The sequence below is a fragment of the Adelges cooleyi genome, unplaced genomic scaffold (assembly GCF_023614345.1).
Source record: "Adelges cooleyi isolate 19-005CV unplaced genomic scaffold, UGA_ACOO_1.1 ACOO_flye_CR_arks_rails_tigmint_CR_PRNA_376, whole genome shotgun sequence".
In the NCBI taxonomy this organism is placed as follows: domain Eukaryota; kingdom Metazoa; phylum Arthropoda; class Insecta; order Hemiptera; family Adelgidae; genus Adelges; species Adelges cooleyi.
This window is the reverse complement of record NW_026096053.1, coordinates 14346585-14370365: the sequence shown is the minus strand read 5'-3', so window position 1 is coordinate 14370365 and position 23781 is coordinate 14346585. Positions and strand designations below refer to the sequence as shown.

General features: G+C 33.1%; 2 protein-coding genes across 2 annotated transcripts in view; one reads left to right on the top strand and one right to left on the bottom strand.

The window, feature by feature from the left end:
- Nucleotides 1–4634, top strand: part of LOC126841073 (FERM, ARHGEF and pleckstrin domain-containing protein 1-like) — a 32867-nt gene extending 28233 nt beyond the window's left edge. The window contains exons 12-23 of the mRNA XM_050577322.1: nucleotides 118–271; nucleotides 341–437; nucleotides 504–590; nucleotides 657–848; nucleotides 916–1102; nucleotides 1354–1463; nucleotides 1547–1690; nucleotides 2640–2779; nucleotides 2870–3009; nucleotides 3094–3257; nucleotides 3327–3586; nucleotides 4184–4634. Coding sequence (XP_050433279.1) covers nucleotides 118–271; nucleotides 341–437; nucleotides 504–590; nucleotides 657–848; nucleotides 916–1102; nucleotides 1354–1463; nucleotides 1547–1690; nucleotides 2640–2779; nucleotides 2870–3009; nucleotides 3094–3257; nucleotides 3327–3586; nucleotides 4184–4286 — 1778 coding nt within the window. The 3' untranslated portion in view covers nucleotides 4287–4634. The remainder of the gene's footprint in view (nucleotides 1–117; nucleotides 272–340; nucleotides 438–503; nucleotides 591–656; nucleotides 849–915; nucleotides 1103–1353; nucleotides 1464–1546; nucleotides 1691–2639; nucleotides 2780–2869; nucleotides 3010–3093; nucleotides 3258–3326; nucleotides 3587–4183) is intronic.
- A 169-nt stretch (nucleotides 4635–4803) lies between these two features.
- On the bottom strand, nucleotides 4804–14871 carry LOC126841074 (uncharacterized). The gene is made up of 8 exons (XM_050577324.1): nucleotides 14570–14871; nucleotides 9518–9637; nucleotides 8540–8827; nucleotides 6211–6495; nucleotides 5972–6073; nucleotides 5662–5781; nucleotides 5489–5566; nucleotides 4804–5421 (listed from the first exon to the last, which is right to left on the bottom strand). Exons 2-8 carry the CDS (start codon nucleotides 9626–9628, stop codon nucleotides 5227–5229), a joined length of 1179 nt encoding a protein of 392 aa, XP_050433281.1. The 5' UTR covers nucleotides 9629–9637; nucleotides 14570–14871; the 3' UTR covers nucleotides 4804–5226.
- Between the last annotated feature and the right edge of the window lie 8910 nt (nucleotides 14872–23781).

Sequence of the window (23781 nt, the reverse complement as noted above, 5' to 3'; positions counted from 1 at the left end):
GACTTGTACGAATATATTTTGTTTCAGCATGAATATTATTGTTTATTTTTTTCCCTCATTATTTGAACCGTAGCCAATTTATAAGTGTTATATTAAAGTAAATAATATAAATTCTAGGTGATACGCCGGAAGAAGTGGACTCGCCGTTCAAAAAGATCAACGGTTCAACATCGTGTTTATCAACCACATCCGCCAGAGAAAACGGCTTGACGACGGTGGCATCATCGACGCCGAAGAATCACATGTCCAACGGATCGTTGGGAAACATAAAGTAAGAACGGTGTTAACGTTAACTAATGTCGTATAGTCCGTGTATTAATTCCGAGTTATTAATTTGTAGCTCTGACATTTACAACAATATTACCACAATTATCAACACGACCAAAGACGATACATCGCCGAAGCACGTGGAAGTCAACACCGACACCAAACGTAAAGTAAGCATCGGGAGTTTTTTTCATCGTTACGAGGTGTGTTAATTATTCGATGTTTTGGATTTTCAGCGGCCAACAGACAGGGCCTATTTTATCACCAAAGAAATTTTAATGACTGAGCGCACTTATAGAAAAGATTTAGAAGTGATCAATTTTGTAAGTTTTGTGCAATGGATTCATGTTTTTCAGTTTTTATTACCATTTGTTTGATCATGTTTATAGTGGTTACGCGATGAGATGAGTAAAGAAGACGACGAAATGGGACCGGTCGAAGCCGTGAATATGTTGTTGCATTTGATTGATCCAATTTATGATGCACACTCCGCTTTTTTGAAAGATATAGAAATGAGATTAAACAGTTGGGAACCGCCGTGCATCGCCGACGTTTTGTTACAACATTTTAGCCACTTAGATGTAAGTTTATGACGATTGCCTAATCGTGTGGTCAATGTGCTATATTTAATTGTCTGTATTTCCTAAGTTGTATGACCATTACTTGGACGAACATTTGAATGTTCTCGAAAAAATTGACCACACCTATCGTACCAACAAGAAATTTGAAGCATTTTACAAAGACTTTGAAATGGAAAAAGTCTGTTACTTGCCGTTGTCTGCGTTTGTACTAAAACCCCTTCAAAGACTGCTTCATTATTCGCATTTATTAGAAAGTGAGTAATACGAAAATCATTTAAATTGGGCATTATTCGATATATTTTTATTTGAATGATAATTATTAATTTAAAATAAAAATCATTCGTGGTTATTTTTATTTGCGAATAATGTGATTCTTGAATAAAAAAAATAAAAATGACATGAAAAATAATTAAAATTTTTTATAATTAAACTTGTTTGTGAATAAAACTCCCATTTAAGATCTTAAGTGTTCTAGAGACTTAAATTGCTCATTTATGATACACAGAATTAATAAGGCATTACAGCCCTTCGCATCTCGACTACAACAATTGTCTCGAAGCTCGGATTAAATTGTTGAAAGTGACCAAGAGATTGCCGAGCGCCCTTAGGAAATCTGTAAGCTAATAAAATGTTATAAAAATTATTTTTACTTATTACGATTATTAACTGTTGTATTTCCAATTTTTTTTTCCCTGAAGGAGAACTTTGTGCAGTTGTGCGAACTGGAAAGAGACATGATCGGAATCGATACGTTACACGATCCGGGACGAGAGTTTGTACGACAAGGGTGTTTGACCAAGTTTTCTCAGAGAAAAGGTTACCAACAGCGCATGTTTTTTCTGGCAAGTTGAAGCATGTTTTAAAAATATTGTATTTTTATTTTTTTTTTAGCAGCACCGTCTGTGCGGCGGCGCGCTATCCGTACATAATAATCGTTTTGTGGAGGGTCACTATATAAAGAAATCATAATCATTGTAACATTTTTTTATTATACAATAATATATTATACACACTTAATGAACTTATATTTAATTAATAGTAAATTTCTTTAACATTCCTCTTAACCTTATACAGTCTTGAAATAATGTGCAATAAATACACTTTTTTTTTTTTTTTTGACACAATACAAAATTGTATAATTACGCAGACAAGTCAAGTATTGTTGTGAAACTGATGAATTTTTAAAATGTTTTAATGCTTTTATAGTACTGTCCAATAGTAGACCTAATAGATATCTTTTGATGGTTTGTAATTTTGATTAATTTTATTTGTAGAGGCTAAAAACAATATATCGTCATATTTGCGGCTTTTTATTTGTTAATGATGATTTTAAGAGCTTTTTGAGAGTTTCAAGCTTAACAGACACGTTAACTACACGTTTACAGACAAAATTGATAGATTATTAGAAAACGTTTATAGAAATATTTAAGCGATTGTTATGATTTTAGTTATTATTATTTTTTTTTTGTATTAGTTAATATGTGTGAAATACTTGGGAGAGGAATTTTTGATGAGATTTTAAACTATTTTTTGTATTATTTATTTTTATACTGTTTCAATTTGATAAGTTAAAAAAAAAAAAAAAATTAATAGTTTTCAGGTGAATAATAGACACGGGTTTATTTTGTATTTACATGTCCATGTTTGTGCTTTTCGATTACATCATACTCTTGTTTGCCGCACAGGCTTTCCATACAGCTTTATTTTTAACTAGCTTAAAAAAAAAAAAAAAACGAAAAAAATGTGTTCAGCTTTAACACTAGTGTTGCGCTTTTGTGCATGCCATTATAGATGTCTGATATGTTGTTTTACACGGCAAGGGTCGGCCACATGTTCCGCGTCCACGGCCAGATATCCCTCAACGACCTCGTTGTTGAAGAACGAACTGACAATCCGACCCAATATTCTTTTTCCATCTATTCAAATAACAGGTACGACCGTTGTCGGATATATTTAGTATTACAATTTAAAAATTGTGTTAAAGAGTTCAATGTTTTTAATTTACATCTTGTTTTTTTTAGAGTTATCACCATTGCGGCAAACAGCCAAGAAGAAAAAGACAAATGGCTGGAAGACATCGCCGACAGTGTACAATCATACAAAGGGGAACGTACGACGCACATCGAACCGCCGAGCATTTATTTGAGTTTGAAGTCTTGTAGTAAGAATTTTTATTGATTTCCCCCCCCCCGCCCATCTATTTTAAAACTACAGGTTGTTAAATTATGAATTTTATGTTTTGCAGGTTCGTCCGACGATATGATGAGCAACAACGGTGACTGTAACGGAGTGCTATCCGAATTAAATAACAAAACTCCTGGCGGCGTGCAAAGAAACAACACAACCGTTCATGTGTGCTGGCATCGAAACACCAGTATCGGGATGGCCGACCATCTTAAAGCGATCGAAGTAAGTGCGCAGATAGATAATTAAATACTGACGACTTGATCTTATGTTTGTTTAACATTCACATTACAGAACCAGTTGAGCGGTTTTTTGTTACGTAAATTCAAAAACAGTAACGGCTGGCAAAAGTTGTGGGTTGTGTTTACCAATTTTTGTCTTTTCTTCTACAAATCCTTCCAAGACGACTCACCGTTGGCCAGTTTGCCTTTGCTTGGCTACAGTGTGTCCAAACCCAACGAAAAAGATTCCATTCAGAAGGATTTCGTTTTTAAATTACAATTCAAGAACCATATCTACTTTTTCAGGGCCGAGAGCGAATATACATTTGGAAGGTAACTTTAAGCGCTTTTTGTATTAAAAGATTTAGATTTATGCTGAGAAGGTTAACTATGAAGTGTTTTTTTTTTTAAATTTTTGTGTCTAGACTCAAAATATGTTAAAATATATTCCCTGTCGACCGATGTCCTCGAGTAGCAACACTATTGATCCGAAATTGTATGCGATTAATACTTTGGTACATCCTTCATCCCTTAAACCAAAAACAGTTTTTTGGTTTTCCACCTAACAGATCAGGTCGAATCTAAATTTTTTTGGAACATTTATTCATAAATCGCCTCAAATCTAAATTTTAATAACTTGCCTCTACCCCTTAGGCGAAAGTGTTTTTGTTTTTTAAGAACGATTTAAGACTGAGCCAAAATATATTATACCTATTGGCTATCCTCCCATAAAATAATTATCAAATAACCCAAATATGAATTAATTGTCTATAAAATGATTTATATTTTATTATTTTTAACATCTACAAGGCGTTTTTTTGTTTTTAAAGTGATTTTTATCACTATGGGCTATAATAATATCTGAAGACCTCTGCTTTGAGCTAATTGTGCCGCCGTTTTTAATAAATTTTACTGTCTAATATTTTTCAGGTGGATGGAAGTGATTGGTAGCGCGACACAAAATTCAGGTCGTATGAGACTGTTTAGCCGCAAAGACAGTGATAACAATAACACCGGTTTAATAGTCAAGTGAAAAAATTAAAATCAAAAAAACTGTTTTATTATTGTAATTTTTTTTTTTTTTTTTTATGAATTATAAATCACGAGACATAGCTGTTAAGGACTTCTAGTTAATTTAGTTATCGAAAAACAAGTTTACACGTAACTAATCCATCCGTTTCATTCCTCCCATTATTTTATTATATGTTAATATCGTCTCTCATGATTTTTATCGTATAATCGTTATTTATAATATGTAATTATTTTTACTCTTCACTATTTATTTATTTTACTATCTATTTATAATGTGTAATGTTAGAAATCATTATAAAACGTTTTTAATAGATTTCTTGCGATTTTTGAATAACATAACAACAATAATAAATTAATAATGATATATATATATATATATGTGTATTATGATATAAAATAATTACAATGGCTATGTATTATTGAATTATATAATTATTGAATCCGTGTACTTTAGTTATTTATTGTAATTTTTTTTTTTTTTTTGTATATCACATTCTAATATATAATATGCTTGACATAATAATATTATTACGATACGACAAATTTGTTCTTTTATACTTGTTAAATAAAATTATATTTATTATATATTATAACTGTCTTTTTTCATTTTTTAAATAAGAAAGTTTATTTGGTTTATCGAGGAACACCATAAAGTATAAAATTATATTTTTACATATTAAATAAATAAATAAAATTAAAGTTCAATTGAGAAAAATAAATTACACGTTTCCCTTTTTTCAGGTACAACGTCCTGATATCGAAACGTCACTGTCTGGTGACATCTGTCGTCGCAGTAACGTTTTAATACCAGGACCAATATAAATAAATAAATATTCTGTGTGTTTTAGGTTAAGGACACGATTTTAGGCGAGTACACGCCTATTATCGTTTCGACGGTGGTTGAGCGTTGTCTTCGGAAACGAAGTGCACATAAGACGTTTTCACAACAATGATTCCAGGTCGATGGACTTGTCGCCGTAAATGAAATCAAACACTGTCTGCTCCATGGTGTCGTCTTCTAGGTTCTGAGAACTTCGCATCGATCGGTCCGACGACACTAGGTTATCCTCGTTAAACTCTTCGTTTGTGTACCGGTCGCGAATGTCTTTCATTATGCACGATTCCAATTTTTTGTGCTGAAATTCAACACGGATAAATTGTTATTGTTTTTATAAATTGTATTTTCTGTATTTTGACTATTACTTTGTAACACTTGAAGAAGAACATCGGGCGAACCAGTTCTTTGGCGAATTTGTCTTTTCTCTCGTCCGGAACGCACAGCTAAAGTTTGGCAGAAAAAGTTTGCATTCCATCATTAAACCAGTCACCCCCCCCCCCCCAAAAAGAAAGAAAATGCTAATGTTTCAAATACCAACCGAGAACTGTTTACAGTATTCTATGCCGTCGATCATGTCCTGTTTGAGTTCTTCGGCAATGGGCAGCCGCCGTACCCTCTCGTTCATGTTCTCGTAGTCTGGTTCCATATTGTGATTGAGCTGTAGTACAATTATTTTAGTTAAATACAATCAATTTGCAAAAATTTCAATTCATATAATTTTTGTGTCTTATGCGTGGACCAGGCAGGCTGGGGGGACTACTTGCACGAAGTAATTCCAATATTCGTTTACATCTCTTGAGCTTAATTTTTTTTTTTTTTTAATTGTCAACATTGTGTGTACTACTCACGTATCCGAGTTCTTGCATGACGCACGTGACGTTTCTTATCTTGCCGGACATTTTTGTCGTCAACGAGTCCAGTTGGTTGCGCACGTCGAATCCTCCGACTCTCTGTGGACAACGAGAAATTGTCAGCAACACAATTTTAAAGCAACAACAACACTCAGGGTAGGTAAGTCGGACGAGTTATTCTATTTTCCCGTGGTTCACGACACACACGCGCACTCATGTCGTTGTCGGTTACTTACCGAAGTCCGGTGCGTGGGAAAGTACGGTTGATAGTAGGGCTGGTACATCTGACCGCTGGCCATTGTCGGCGGCATCATCGGGTAAGCCCCGGGATACACTTGCTGGGGAGCCGGCGATATCCGTGGGAGGTACATGTCGTTGGTGTTGGCCATGGACGGGTTCGGGGGATAGAACAGCGAGTTGGGCATGTAAGACTGCTGTTGGTCCATCAACGAACTCCAAGGTTTGATGTGCTGCTGGGCCGACTGTTGTTGTTGTTGTTGTTGCGGCTGTGCCGATTGTTGCTGAAAAGCGAAAGACAAACATTTATGTAAGCGTGTTGTAATACATGACGTTAAGTACACAGCACGAGTTGTAAATGGAAGTTCAAAGTTGTAACTTCAAAATGGACCTCGACGTTTTGGAGATTTGATCATTTTAGTCTCTATTAGAGTCGTACGTTCTGGTCAAAATTCTACTAGAAGTTATACAAAGCTAATAAATTATTAAAGTATTCGTATTTTGCAGATTGTTATAAAAAATGTACAAAAAATAAGGTTAACCTTTTATATAGTCTGCTCTTAAAATAGGAAAAATCGTATTTACAATAAATATACTATAGATAGTTTAGAATTATATATTTTCAATATTTTCTTATCAACGATGTTCATTAGCTTTTTTTCAATATTCTAGGACATAAAATATATTATTTATTATAGGAATAATAAATAATTATTGGAATATTATAAAAAAACTGTTTTTTACGGACGAAACAAAACTAAATTGGCTTTTGCCTACCTAGCGAAGGAGCGATCGATCGACAACATGGGACCCTGGTACGAGCCGTGCGGAATCGCTGAGGTACCACACACTCTGTATACGGAAGTGGCTTTCCGGTGGAGGGGTAGAGTGACATGCGCAGGTGGCCGTTACAAAGGTAAGACACTTCAGAAGGGAATATCTGCCCGCAATGCACTTTGCCTTGTCGCGGTGGTGTTTGTTCATGTTGTTGTCTTTTGGTTTTTTTTAAATGTTTTTAATAAATTAACGTGACAACTGGACAAGTATACACAACAGTCATTGGTTATAATTGCCGAGGATCACTTAAAAACAGTATTAAATTAAGGAAATTACACTTAGTCTAGACCAATTAAAAAAAATATATATATATTAGGTCAACTTAATCTAAAAAAACAGTTATTCACGGTAGTTAAAATAAATAATTATTTTTTATATAATTTTATGAATGATTAAGAAAAGTTGTAGGCGCAATGTTTTTCTGGTGGAAGATAAATTTGCGTTAAAAAAATATTTTTTATTTGGCTATTATTTATCGTTTTATTAATGATCTTATGAATTTGAACTAATGTTTGTGCTGTCGTCGGGTTTTGTTTGTATAATGAAATATAATTTAAATGTGAATAGTATTAGTAAACCCATGTGGAATAATGTAACATTTTTAAAGATTTTCGTGGATGACAATGAAAAAAGAAACATTGTAAAATCGAAAACGAACTCGATTAGATTAGCTTGTAGGTCACCTGAAATTCGCATGATGATTTTTACATACCGCAGCGACGGTAATTTTCCGCTTATGACTCGGCAGGCCGTTTTTTATTTCGGCTAAACCGATTTGGCCGACCTAAAGAAAATAATATAGCGCAATCTGTCGTCGTGTAACACAAATATAATGTACGCACATAATATAAAAACCGACAACCGAAAATGCGAAAAAAAACTAAGGCGCGGACCGAGTTTAGAACGCCAATTATTATCTTAATATGTGAGGCGGTTCCCCTTTTGACGGTTATATAAGTACATTATAATATAACGTCTTGGTATGAAAAATGGTCATTTGTAATTAAATTACCCGTGTTGGCCCGGCGGAATTAATAAAACGTTAATCCCGAGACCAACGACAATCGCATCAAGTACTCATTAAGGTCATTAAACAATAAGAAAAAAAAAAAATGTAATGATACCTAATCGTGTGATTTTCAATTGTAGATTTCGACCAACAGACGCGCTTACGGTTAGGCAGGCGGTCGTTAGAAATGAAATATTATTATTATTATTATCTATTCCTTGAAACGTTTTTGTAATTGCTGACTTTTTGTACTGCGATGATTACGGTATAATTTGTGGACAGAACAGAGGACTTGGTTGACCGAGCTCGTTTGCTAGGGACAAAACGGGGGGGGGGGGAAATCGATACACTTGAGTTTTCCAGACAACATTCCATTGTAATCATCTAAGAAACACAAAATATAGGACAACCGAGTCACCGAGTTTGGCGATACAAACTGCGGCTACCTAATTCGACTTGACTTGAATTTGCGCCGTGCTTACCATGTGTTTGTTGTATCCGGCCAAAATGACTTGTTGAAGTTTGGTCAGGTCGAGGCCAGGTTGGTTTTTGCCAAACGAGTCTTCCTGGTGGGCCGGTGGTTTGGTGGTCTGGTGCTGGTGTAGGCCGCTGAAATCGTGCAAGTTGCCCTGGCCCATGGACGTCTTGAGCGATGCCAAATTCGGCGTGGGCACACTCATGGGCATGTTGCCGTTGCACTTGGCCGTGGCCACTTTCATCTCTTTCCGCACTTCCTTCACCACTTCCGGACCGAAACACGTCTCGTACACCTAAAGCGGAAGAACGATTGTGAAATTGCCTTTACAACGAAAGCTACGCAGAGCCAGCTCAAAGAGATGTGTCGATCGACAGTTACACATTTCCTAAATGATATTTAATTATAATAAAAAAACGGGTTAACGTTTTGGAATTAATTTCACACAGTCGGCTTTGTAAGTTGCCGGCTACTCCATTGGGGATATAAAAAATTGAATACACTAAGTTATAATTTAGAATACAGCGTTTTGAGTAGAAATACTAGTATTTAGCCGAGCAGTCGGTGCATTGATGAAAACTAAGAGATTACTACAAGACGCGCAAGATCAACCTCGTTGGCGTCGCTAATAACGTGATTTTTAAAGATGTCATATCATAAAAAAAACTATAAGTGATCGGTCATTTATATTGGATTTTTTGCACCGTTTCGATAAACGGTAATGGGTTAAATTTTGTATTTTTTTAATAATAGAACCCCAAGCGGGTCATATTGTTATCTGTCGGCAAAGTGGCCACTTAATGACGTTGGAAAACATTATTAATCTGCAAAATTGACACGCCGGTGTGAAATGATTTTTATTAGTCCCACTACACTACGGTTTCACACTACAATACCGAATACACGGGTACGCAGTTAAATTGAAATCGGACAATAATAAAAGCAATCGGTCTGTTCGCGTTATTGATGATGTTCTATACCGTACCTTCATCATGGCGTATTTTTTTATGAACTTGTCGTCGCCGGATGTGAATGCCAGATTACCGTTGACGCGAAGAGCGCTAATGAGCGCAACAATCCGGAAAATATTATTCATTGCGGTGTGCTAAACAACAAAAGGGTAAAAAAAAAAAGTTACACGATTATATTATTATGAAAAAAAAAAAAAACAGTGGCAACGAATCGTTCGTCTAACGAATAGCTTTAATAAGCAGCTGTCGGTGTACGCGACGACTACGCGTATCACTGAACTCGTCAAAAGTTAAGTGATTAATTTAACATTTTTTATTTTATATAATTCTGAAAATTTTAAAACGCTCGGCGTGAGTAATTTTTTTTTCTCGACAATTTGGTTATGCCCTTAATAATGTCGATTTTCGAGAAAAAAAAACAAAACAAAACACTCGCGCCATTTTATAGTTTTGACGGGCTCAATTACTATAAAGTTAGTTAATAGCACATAATATAACAGCTCGACAACGACCATACTAATTTATTAGTTTGAAATATTATCATTTTATTCGTGTTGTCTTTGTTTTTTTAAAATTATCGGTGCAAAATATTGAAAACGTTTGTTCACCCGACAAGCACTCGTTGCCACGTTGCTGAGACCCTGGTACGAGGTTCAGCCGCAAGTGACATAACCTAAACGGCGCCGCTGTGGTACTAGGTCAGGGTTGGGGTCCGACTAAGGTGGTCTGGGTCTGGGTCTGGGTCTAGTTCGAGGACAATATGTGGCATTGATCGGCAGCAAGGTTTTTATTCGTACACAGCTACTGGCCAAATCGGACTGATGAGAATCAAAAACATACAAGATCATACTACAGTAGAGCAAAACGAGGTATTTATTCTTAAAAAAAAATTAAAAAATTCTTGAAGCTAGGTGGTTCCGTACCTATTACTTTATTTTTAGTACGGGTCGAAAACAGCTTTAGATGAAGCTTTAACAATTAATTGTTTTTATTTGTAAATTAGTAGTGTAGCATATTATCATTGACGAATAATGTATGGCCACACTAAACTCGGTTATGAAAAAATGATTTATTTCTATTGGTTCTCGTTAGTTGAAAACATTTTTTAAAAATTATTTTAAATAAAAAAAAAAACATATTTAAACTAATAACAACAATTTTATGAAAAGTAATATTATCTATACGAATATTAGTTTTTATGACATTCTGGAAAAAATATCTATGAAACATTAAAGTACATGTACAAATAAAACCGCTACGTTAAATTCTAGAAAAACCTTATTAAAAAAGAAGCAAAAATTCGTTTTCTTTTTACAGACATTTCGGCAGAACTTAAATTGACTTTATTATTTTATTAATGTTTTAACAGTTTCAATTTTTGCTCGACTATTTTTTGATTCTATAGTGGATACAAACAAGTTTTGGTTAGATGTTAGTAGAGTAAACGTATGAATTCGGTCGAGCCAAATACATCACAAGAGGACAATATATTATAATCTAGTCCGCACGGTAGTCTAATGGGGTAATAATAATAATAATAATAATGATATTGGTATTGATTCGCCTTGATCCAACATTTCCTTTTGTACAGCCGATTTAATGGTTCGCGTATAATAAATATTACAATTTCGTGTGTCTAATATGGAACTCGAAAAAAAAAAAACAAGTACATAAAAAGAAAAATGGAAATATCGAACGTTTACCTATTTTTTTTTTCTTTTTACTTTTACTGTGATGTATACAAATGCGGTTTGCAGACATGCGATATTTATCTGCCAATCTAGTTACGTGTATAGTGTAACTGTACGGTTGTGTATTTTTTTTTTTTTATTATCATTTTTTTTTTTTTCATTGTTGTAAACAAATATATCGCGCGTTTTTTTTGATATGGCCGCTACTAATGTACCTATTTAACGTTTGACAGAAAAAAATTAACCAAAGTGTGACATATTTAATTCCAGTTTTTTATTTATTTTATTTGTCTTATTGGTTTCCAAAAAAGAAGGCTCGTGGGACTACTTTTTCACCAACAATGAAGTAATGAAAAGAAAATAATGTGGTGTGTGTACACTGTACAATTTTTTTCCGGTCAAATGCGTTTTATATTTTTGACATTGTCATCAACCCACACTATACAAATTCAATACTATTTGACCGTGTAATCGTAGTACTTAATTACGTGATCGAAGGGGTCAGTGGACAAAGGTGTTAATTGACATTTTTTTCGAAAAAATGTTATAGTGTAATAAAAACGTTATAGAGCGTCCCCATACCGATATTTTTCCTATTTTCAGTTATTTCACATATTATATTGAATATCAAAAGAGTCCCCATAGCCTCTTATGTTCCATAGCTAATATTTAGAAGCAAATTAGAATTGATAAGTTTGCTTACACGCGGTTCACATGTGAACGATATTATTCATTTTCGATGCTGTTAGCGGTGTGTATATTGTGTTAGACTTCATGACCTGATTACTTTACCATTTTTTTTATCTATCGTTACAATTACTTGAGAATAAAAAATAAAACAAATTTAATACGTAACGTTTGTTTCGGGGCCACGTGTGCAAAATGTGAAATAACGGCACAAAAACATGCTCGGGTTGAAAAAAAAACGGTTTTTTTTTTCGCAAAACATTATATTATCATACATTAATGAATACAGGCAATAAACAAGTGTAACACATCATCCGGGTTTAATGCATTATAATAATATTACGCGTGTGGTTAAATCGAACCCGTTACATAAACAGTTCATTTTTATTAGTACATAAAATATAATATACAGTACAGTATAATATGTATTAGTACAATGAACGTTTTTATTATATTTACATACTTACATGCAGATATATTTGTACACATTATTATGTACTTTTTGGCTTCTATACTGATTGTTAGATATGCTTGAGTAGTTCCTTTTTTTTTTTAATCCACTTATTCGAGTTGGACATGCATTTCACATAGGTAGGTACATAGGTATGTGTGTAATAGAGATTTGTAATGTAATGATTTTGTTGTATTAATATTATCCCGATCAAGTTCCTTCGGGTGACAGTGGAAATAATTACAATTCGGTTCAATGTATAGCCGTGTTGTGTAATGAAAATCATATTTTGTTTCAAGTGTGGTGGGAGTTGTTTTGCTCTATTTTGTTATTCGGTAAAATTTAAATTAACTTAACGTGTATTATAATATATATCTACCTACTACTATTTTAGCAGACCGGTGTCTAATTTGGACAGGCCGTTAAATATAACGGAACGAAGAGTCACACGTTATTTTTACATAGCCAGCAGTATTTGCTTTATAAGCGCTACCTGTTAGATAATTTTTAATTGGTCTTAAACGGTACCGAAGAAAAAAAAACAAACAATAGCTGTGAACATTAATTATATACAACTGATTAGCGGGTCTACCGGTCCACGACGGCTTTATACCTACCCATGTTTGCTCGGTATAGGCACGTTCGTTTTTCTCACTACACGGTCACCACATCCATTCAATTCATTGGTGGAGCAGAAACATTCGAGTGGGCATCTTAAAATAACGGAAATGAATCAGGAACTCGGTCAAACTTGAGGTTGAAAAAAAAAAAATGCATTGTTTTTGAATACCATAAACGTGTACCCATACTCGTGTCGGTTAAGTACCGATTCTTCTACTTGTGTTCTATTGACAACATACACATAGCACGACCCAATTCAATCTATAGTTGAGTTTTCTTTTCCACATAGGTAAGCCTAAACGAAATGGATCTTTCAATGGGTTTTGTATGCCTCCATTGAACTGTTACTCGTGTAAAAGCAATGTTATTACGGTACACGCTACACCTCCTAATAGGGATTTTGGTAGGTCTTTACTAGTCCCCTGTACCATTGCCGATTGTGATGTACTATAAGTAGATACATTGATGTACGACATTGAACAATTATCGCGTTTATATATGTTATTTAGCTACCAGTTTGTGACTATACAAACCAACTGTGCCGAGTAAAATCTACTACTTTATATGCATTCATTATCATAATGTTAATAGAACAATTATTGAACGAATTGTATTCATATTCAAGTACGTATCGAGACGTATTTATAGCATCTCAAATTTAATTGTTACACAAGCTCTCAGTTGTTCAGCGGCTAATACTTAACTAAGTTCTATGTCAATTTCCTGAAAGTTTTGCGTATAACTTCACACGAGGCTTCTAAAAAACGTTTTCCTGGAATTGGGTAAATTTGTTTTGTGTCGATGGATAGGTACACTTAAAGCCTTTAGCGTATGATCGTTTAGTAACCATAGATGGCATTACAATAGTTCTAATAACAAATGTGGTATTATGGGTCCATTGACTCATAATAGTATATTTAAGAATAGTGATAAAAGTTACCCAAACATTAATCTAACTTTGATTTTTCTGAAAAAAAAACAGTGCCTAATAACATTATATTCAAAACACTATAGTGTTACAGCTACAGTTTCGTCGTTCAATTAATCACGCATGCATAGAGCAATACAAATCCAATAATTTTACAATTTAAATGAAATTATCTAGAAATATAATTGGAGCAGAAAACATAAACGTTTAGTCCTTCGAGCATCAAATTGAATACCGGACTTGCCGAATCTGTATGAACCGTTAAGTTAATTAACATATCGCGTGACAATTATAACTTTTTATATATAGTTGTCCTAAAAAACCTCAGTTTAACTAGATTTAGCTAAAATAAATTATTTTAAAACCTATTATTTTTTTTTTTTTCATTTAATGGTGTTCGTAATTTCCATCTCGTTAAATACCGCCCAATTACTGTTTAATTGAGTGTCTAATATTATTAAAATATTGTTTAAGTTTTAGAAAATGTCGTTAGGTGTTTTAAAAAATCACACGCTCTAAATAACGTTTATTCGGTTTAAATATCATAAACGTTCAGAGATTTTCAAAGGGTCATTGTCCACATTACCCGAGTCGCGAAAAATTATTTTTATTATTTTTTTTAATATGATTAATAAACTCGGTACACGACAATGTTTTAACCGTAGTATGTAGAGTATTAAAACGTTACCTTGTAAATATTGAGATGTAGCTATTTGTTTCGGCTTGGCTGATCTTATTTGTCGTTTATGGCACAACGCACCCGGCGATTGTATGCAAACGCTGCCCAACGGATATTGGGCGCAAGGTTTTTTTTTTTTTTGTGAAAAATAATTTTAAAAAACTAGGTTTGTGCAGAATAATACGTAGTAGTACTCGCGGATGCTTTATAATAAAGTAATATAATAATAAATAGTACACTCGATTGGGAGACTGCTATCACAATTGTGCTGCACCGGGTCAGTAACACCACTATAAACGACTAACAAGGTACTAACCGTCGCAGCGACGCGGTCCGGCAGATGCGGGCGTTGTTATCCTTTCGCATTTCTTCTACGCAAATAACAAGACCTCGTGAGAGGGGGAGGACACCCCACTGTTTCGGCAGTGCGTGTACTTCTCCTCCCCAAGGGCAAGTGTGTAACCTAGGTAACCTCTAATTTGAATTCTATGTGAAACTCATAAGATCATTTTAAATAGTTAAAAGATCTTAATTCGAGTGGTGACGATCAAGACGAGATTACGAGTGATTTTTACAAAAGACCAAAATAAAAATCGTATTCATTTATAGACGACGTTCAGTAGTTTCTTTCAATACACCTTCGAAAACTTAGGAAAATTGCAAAAAAAAATGTCAACTTTTCAAAACGGTACGAGTGTAATTGCGCTGTAGTAACTTTTGCAGACGCTTTCACTATTCCGGTTGAAATAGCCGACATGGTTTTTTTTTTATTATCATTATATTATGTTTCATAGAAAACGATAATTTTTCCAGACACTTTTGTACATTTTCCTGCAATAATTAACCGATGAAATGACGATGATGATGATGATGATAATAGCATCGGAGCGAACGGCCGGAGTGTCATTACCCATTTTTGTATGTACAATACATAATACACATGCTGTACTAGACAGCTATACCTATATGTAAGTACGAAAAAAGAGGCATTACCGTATTCATATGTAGGCTACGCTAGATATGAGATATACCTACGTGTATTGTTAATGAGTATTTATTTATTACTTCAATTTTTTCCGCGCTTCTCTGTGTTCCTTTTTATTCTCTTTCGTGTTTTTTTTCCCCTCGTCGGCCAGTCGAGTTTAATGAGCGAAACAGAATTGCATATCGTGATCTCATATAATAACGCCAGATTTGATATTATATTATAAATGGTGTTGGCCAAGCGGCAGGCAACGGCCGTGCACGATACCCATCTGATAAAGTGGAAAAAATGAACTTGAGCCACTGCGTTCCGGGCCTATTAAGATTCAATTTGAAACTTCTAGGTTAATTGAAATTCCGATTTTTGCACTATATACGCGCTTTTTAAAATATCAACAGAGCATATTATATATATATATATTCGTAGATTTATTTCCGGTACTGAGAAAGCAATTCGGGTGTTGGGACGTGAATTAAAGTTCACAGAAAACGAGTGCATTTTTTTGTTAGGTAATTTGAATTCATGTACTGTATTAAAATAGTTATGTACCCTTATGGTTCCAACCACTTCACAAATGCAATTTATATACTACAAATTACACAACTGACCAACTATAAGTATTTATGTTACCAAAATTAAGAATTCGTAATTAGAAAAAATGTTTTTTTTATTTTAAATACAATCGAAAAGTATTTGAAATAAGTGTTGGGAAAAATCGGTATTTTTTAAAATCCAACATTATTTGTAAATTTAGATTTTGATTCTAATTTCCGGGTTTTAATTTAATCGCATTCTAAAATTCAGCTCTACAAAAAATTGTCTTTGGATTCAAGTATAACTATAAAGTTGAACACATATATATTGTAATACATAACTGTCTTTAATACTATAAATACATTTAACACGTTAACGATACGTGATCCATAACCATTTATAGCTATTGTTAAACATTATGTGGGTTATATGTTTTGCGTTGGACTTCAAGTAAGTGGGCGATGAAAATAATTGTCTTTTTAATTTATCACGAAACTTAGTCGTGTTCAAACAATAAAAAGTTAATCATGAAAGCGTACAGACTTTTGGTAAGGCGATGGTGTATGAAGTATAATGGTATGTGATGTGATGTATTTTATTTATTATCTAATTATCATCATGCATAAAATATGTCCTATACATATTGTAGGTGCTTATTGCTTTAGTGCTTGAAATAATGTATGCAGGGTAATGAAAAGTTGGAAAGTACATAGTTGGAGTTTATATTCGAAATGTTTGTGTTCTCCTCTTATTATAGAACTAAAAGAGAGCTTGTTGTACTTTAAATTGGCGGAAGAAATAAAATAAAAATAAAGTTTGGCTGATAATATTTGTAACAACGTTTATATAACATACAAACTAAAAAGAAAAATTATTCTGAAGCTGTGTGTAATATATAGACTTTATTTCTCGTTATAGTTTATCAGTTTTTCGCCAAAAGTCAAATTTTTATTTTTAGTACAATTTTTGTTTTTATTTTAATACAATTATATAATACTATAGTAATTAGTATCATGTTTATAAGTGTATAAAAATATGGTTGGCGTTAAGGTATTTATTTTCAACCACATAACATGTTAATTTGTATACACCACCATTAGAATAGTCACGCTCGAATATCAACACAATATAAAAAAATTGCAATTTGTAGGTACATAAAAAATGTTAAAAATTCCAACTATTTTTGGCAAAAAAATTAAATTTAGTCTTAGTTCACAAATCACCGGTAAAATAACGGAAATGACAAAAAACAGTATTTACTTTATGACGGAGGAGATGTAAATTATAAATTAGTTTCTAGCATTCTTGGAAAAACTACTTTAACTGTATAATGATTATTAGCTAATAATTTCTTAGAAATAATAGTTTTTGTTCTTTTTTTGTCAATTATATTTAAATAATTTAGCTTACTAGAATTACGGGGTTTACTCTATTCCGGGATTTTCAGTATTTTAAAATTTTTGGACATGATGGGGTTAAAACCCTAGTGGTGTAAGTCACATTAATCTTAGTTTAAAAGGCTTAATAAAAACTTTTGCATTGTGCTAGTAGTATATATAAACTTATATTGTGCTACCATTTGATGGTAGAATTTATGAGTTACGGCTTGGTTCACTTTGCCTTTCGATGAATTAACTTCTTGATATGTGCTTACAATACTTAACTTTTACGAAAAATGTGACTTACACAACTATATTGTTTTAACCCTCCCGTATCATAAAATTACAGTTATATTCATAACTAAATATTTAAATACTATGTTTAACATTTATTCGAATACTTGTCAAGTCTGGGTATTTTTTGGGTGTTTTATAGGAAAATTTAATACATTTTTTTCGGTATGAAAAGCGTGTAAAAAACCAAAATCGGGTAATCTAAACATTAAATTTAATCGATGCCCGACTTTGGTATACTATAATAGTATGGTAGTTTTTATACTGTACATCATAGGTTTAGTGTAGGTAGTTATGTGGAATATTTGAATTATAATATCAGGTATCTGAAATTCAGGTTACGCCGGCGTATGAAATTACCTTAATGGCTATACTCTAAAAACGTTTTCGTTTTGAAAAATTAATGATATTTTTAAATTCTATGAAGCGTTAAGTGTCATCTAGTAATATTTTGCACGTAGCAGATAGCTACTTGAGTAGACCAAAAAATATATATATTATACATAATTTGTTTTGTATACTGTAAAAATACATTCTTTTTAGAAAAATACTTACACACTCGACTTTCCAACTATTATTATAAAAAAAAACAAACCATTAAATCTCGATCGCGAAATTCGTACTAATAAACGGAAATAAATATAGGTAGGTAATGTGTTTTGTTATAGAAATTAGCGCATCTCGTTTACTTAATAACAATGTGTAAATAATTATTGCTATTTTTTAGTATAGACATTTCAGACGCGGTTAATGTGTTTAGCCTAATTGTCACTTCTTACAAAATATAAATTCATCCTATCCGGCATAAAGATTATGAAAATCGTCAAGACTATAGACTTACTATAGATTATCAAAATCATTGTTATTCGTTTGTCTGTCGTTGTACTGTGGATGATGATGATAATATTATAGTTATTTTGTATAAAATCCGCTTTTTTTGTATAACTGTATCCTTTTATGATTAATGCTCTTTACGGTCGCGCTTCCGACTTGTGTAATATTAATTTTATTGTTGTCCAGTCATCACTATATATACCATAACGGTATAGCATAGGTACAGGAAATTAAAACAAATTATAAACAGTTTTCATTTTTTCGTCATCGTTCGGTTTAGTTATTTAAGTTTGAAACGGTGGATCAAGTCTTTCGGCGAACTAGATTTTAATCTAGTGTGATGACAGATTATTATTATATTTTTTTTTTGTTAGGTACAACAATATTGTTTTCAGCCTTAATGATATTTATTACAAAAATGTTGTTTTGTAGTTTAGGGCGAATACTGAAGAATATCACCTTCTTAAATTCGTTTCTCTCGATAAATGCCGCCCTCCACGTTCCAACGTCTTTGACTACAATATGCTATTATTGATGTTTCCCCCTGTTCGTCTTTAGTGTTTAAGATCAACAGAACTTGATATTTGTAGAGGAGTGACATATAAAAAAAAAAAATCATGTAATTGTGAGTGTAAAATTGAATTTTGGTCCGTACCATTGTGTGTTTTTAACAGCCGTCGTACACGGATCATAATATTAAATACCGTAGAATTATTATAGGTACAAAAAAAAAAAAAACAATACTTGCACATATAACCACGACGACAATGGGTACCCGTCTTCGCGGTCATACACACAGAGCCGCAGAACCCGCGATTCGGTGATTTACAGCTACCATGAGTACTGTCTACTGTTTACTACTGTAATATAATACATAGATACGTGCAGTATGGATCAAACAGAAAAAATAATGGAACAAATGAGTCTTTTTTAAGATATTACCATCGTTTAATATTTAGCATAAAAAAACAGTAGGTATAGTTTAAACCGAGTGCAGTACAACAAATTAGAACAGTATGAAATGTCACGATGGAGGTTATAAAAATTAAAAGCAATAACAATCTTGTGTACATAGAAACCTTTGAGTTGTAATTAGATAGTGTATAACATAAAGCCGACCAAGTAGAACCCCGTGATAGTACAGAGTAAGAGAAGACGTGGCTATCAATATTTCAACGTTTCTACAAGGTAACTTACAAAACATTAATAATAATTGTGGTGAACTTTAGTGTTTAGGCGGGCCAAAATCGGTAGGTGCCAAATACCGTTGCTCTCGTGGCCATATATCTACACCATATTACGCGGCGACGGTGTTTTATAATTGATGGGTAACGTGTAAAATATAAAATATATATCTAATGAGACGACAACGCGACAATAAGATCATGTTACGGTTTGCATAATTGGAAACAATTGCGGTCGGTGGGATTTCTACCAAAAAAATCCGCTATTCAGCGTAGCTACGGAAAAATGCGGTTAAAACTTTTCGACACTATGTGAGACGCGGTCATGAGAAAATCTCAAAAGTATCATTAAAATATAATACCGTTGGAGCGCCGCGGTTTCTTTACCAGAACACTGAAACCGTAGAAAACTAGTATCATGAAAAAAAAAAGCAATGTTCATGACTCATGAGTCATGTGAGAAGTTTTGTACGCTGAAGCAATATGAGAAAAACGAGAAGATAAATATTGAAATCTGTAAAAAGGAAAAAGGAAAAAGACTTAGACTTGGAATGCGACGAAAAAAAAATGCTGTTAACCATAAATAAACATTTGAAAACAATAAATCCAATGATTGGGAAAGGATCATAAAACAAGACGTGTTTGAATTTAGAGATACACAAACACCGAGACAACACTATATTGTAATTTAGATAAAACGGTTGGAAAATGATTAACACGTTGTAACCAAACTGAAGAAATCCAACAAACTTATATGTATTCGGCGTAAAATAAAATGACCTGATATGTATAGTGTGTAGAAGAGGAGGCAAAAAGTACATGAAACCATGTATTTTACCGTTTGCTGATTGACACCTAATATTTTTAAGCTTGCGATTTTTTTAATAATACACATTTTTGTATGTAATCGACTATATTTGGGCTATTTGAGTGTACGCGGACAATGTTAATTAGATAAATATAATATCATATTATAATAGTGCATAGAAGATTGCCGGCTAACTGATCTGACAATGGCTGCAGATAATTAACTGTGTAATTTCCAAATAGACTGTTGAAAATGTAAACTAAATGGCTTTAAACAAGACTAGAAACGCATACAAAGTATGACATGAAGAAGCATTGTGTTTAATTTGTAACGACTCGTTAAGTACAATGTCATAACGCGTAAAATCGTCAGTTAAACGGTGTATAACAGTATAAACGGCTACTGAAATTCAACGCTAAACGTGTGTCGTGTCGCAGCCTTTCTGTGATGGGCGCTATTTTTTTAAGATTGTTATCATATTAATATTAATAATAATAATAATAATAGGTAAACAGCGCAAAGACGGTCGACGCGTTGAGTTGTCCTATATCGATAACACATTGTTGGTGATTTCAGTACAGGTGTAGGTAACGTTTTGATTAAAGGCTGTATTCTGTAATTTAGTAGTTTTATATTTTTAGTTAACCCTGCACACACACACACACACACACACATTGTAAATCCAATACCTTCTCAGGTCTCGGCGCCGAAGCTTTCTCCAAAATGTTCGCTTTTATTTAACCGAATTGCTTTAAATTGCATCGTGGCCCGAGAAAAAAGCAATTTCGACGTGAACACTTAGCGTGGGATGAAGCGGATTAGTTGGAAACGATTATTAACTCCCGCGGTTACCTCGCCTAGTCACACAGCATTGAAGTCTATAAATTCAATTGTACAGTACAGTCTTCAATTATTTAGAATATAGTGCTGCTAATCGCGCATGATCTGAACCTTTAGACTTTCCCTCGGCCATTTCGTTTGCGAGCGATCGTTGATCAATGCGGTTTCGGATGGTCGATCGTTTAATATGGTCGTACGTGCTCTGCCGGCATATGCAACGATATATTTGCCAGAATATAATAATAATATTACAGTGTGTATCGATGGTAAATGTCCTGTGTGTGATCTCTGACCGTGTCGGCGAAACACAATGACACACGTGTGAAACGCACAAGTCATCACAAGAACGGTCATTATCGTCGCCCAAAAGTACTATATAATCCGGCGACCTGGATTCGCACTCTTTTTGCGCGCAAACCCATTTCCGACGGTCAATTTTCTTGTCTCGCTTTCTTTAAAAAAAAAAAAAAAAACACGGTATAGCACTAGCTATATCCGTGTACAGAATAGCGGGTATTATTTTATCACCAACAGCTTTTTCACGGTCGGATCTGCTCGGTCGGACGGTCGACCTTTTGTATTTTCGCCCAATTATTGTACTTGACAATATTGTATTATTAACCTAACCTCGACAGTTCGGTGACTTCGGTAGTAGCGGTAGTATTACTCGGTCGAAATGAGATTTACAATATCCACAATGCATACACTATTGTATCCGGGTAATAGGTATAACCGCTAGGATCAGAGGTGTTTTTTTTTTTTTTTTAATTATCATTCGACGATTTTAGCCGTTCCGGAATCGTATCGTCTGAGCGAGCGTGAAAAAAAAAAGAACTTTATCGCTGTGAGAACAAATGCAAACCGTCAGTTGAATAATTGTTTTTCTCATTCGGTTTTTGAAACCGCTATTATATTATGTAAAACCTAATCGCGATTAGGAACATTTCTGCGCAATTAATTTAATTTGTACATTTAAAAAAAAAGTAAACTCTTTGTAGTACAACATGATACAACGACGGCAACTTGTGCATGGCTGGAAAGAAAAGAGTTTATTCTTAATCCCAGACGGCTAAAGATCACATCACAATCCATTCGAATTACACGAAATATTAATATTTTTTTTTGTTATATTTTTTCCATAACCGTTTCGACGACGTCTTGTTCGATTTTCAAAAGGACAAGTTCATAAACGTTGTCATAATAAGAAGAGAGCAATGCATAATAATGATTGTATCTTAAATAATAAATTTCATTAGGGCACTGAACACGTTTAAAAATAATATATATTATATGTTATGTTATAGGTATCATCGAGTTAATACGATATTACCGAGAACTCGTTAATTAAAATTTAAAATAGCTAAATCAGTAACCGCAGATTAGTAAAACATGTATTTTGTATAAGCTTAACATGATTTTTATAATAATATTAAATCATCGCATTTCACAAGAAAACGACCTAACCTATGTAAATGTAAATTTGTATTATATACCTATTTTTAAAAACAAGATTGAGAAATATGTAACATAATATGTTTTAATTTCCCATATTATCTGTAAAATGTCTAATATGTTTGATAGATACATTAGGTACATATTGATACTTCCATAAATAGATGTAATGTAATATTATTTTTATCTTCTATAGTTTAAAAATCCACTACCTAATATATAACATATTACTATGTCTTAAGTTAATTTTAGGATAGGTAAACAATTAAATGTAAATATTATTAGTCGTGCATTTATGATGGCAGCGTTGAGGCCTTCAAGGCCTGTCAAACTACACGATGATGATGATACCAATGTTTTAAAAAAACTAAAATTGTAGTTAGAAAATTGTTTTAGTTTGTTTTATTTTACAAAATAATTTATAATTTTAAAATACTTCTACCTTTTTGGTACTTTTCCAAACATCTATCATCTTGCGAAGTTAACGATGATAACGGGCATATTTTATTATTAATTTAATTTAATTAACGTTGACTGGTCGATAAACAGTTTTAAATAATTAAATTACTTTGATATTAAAAATAATCGTAAAACGTGTTTATAGAAAAGCCTGTAGGTCAAAGCGAAATGGTCATAGAAAAAAAAAATGTTGACACCGTTATAAAGAAAAGAGCTTTAACTAGGTTCTATAGTCGGGGTTTTTTAGACAACTTCAATTTTATCTTGAATACAAGCACAGAGCACTTAAAAAAGTTTAAAAAAATGTCTGAATTAAAATATAAAATGTGAATGTTGGGATAATAATACAATTCAAAACTATGATACATGATACATGGATGTAATAATCAATTTAATAAAATGTTTTCAAAGAGAAGCCCTGAAATCAAAATTTGTTTTTTGAAAAAATGAGT

Coding starts and splice junctions, on each gene's coding strand:
- LOC126841074 (XM_050577324.1), bottom strand. CDS start 9,628: ATGAATAATATTTTCCGGATTGTTGCGCTCATTAGCGCTCTTCGCGTC. Junction 8,828..9,517: donor AAAAATACGCCATGATGAAG/GTACGGTATAGA, acceptor CTTCCGCTTTAG/GTGTACGAGACGTGTTTCGG. Junction 5,782..5,971: donor TCATGCAAGAACTCGGATAC/GTGAGTAGTACA, acceptor ATTGTACTACAG/CTCAATCACAATATGGAACC.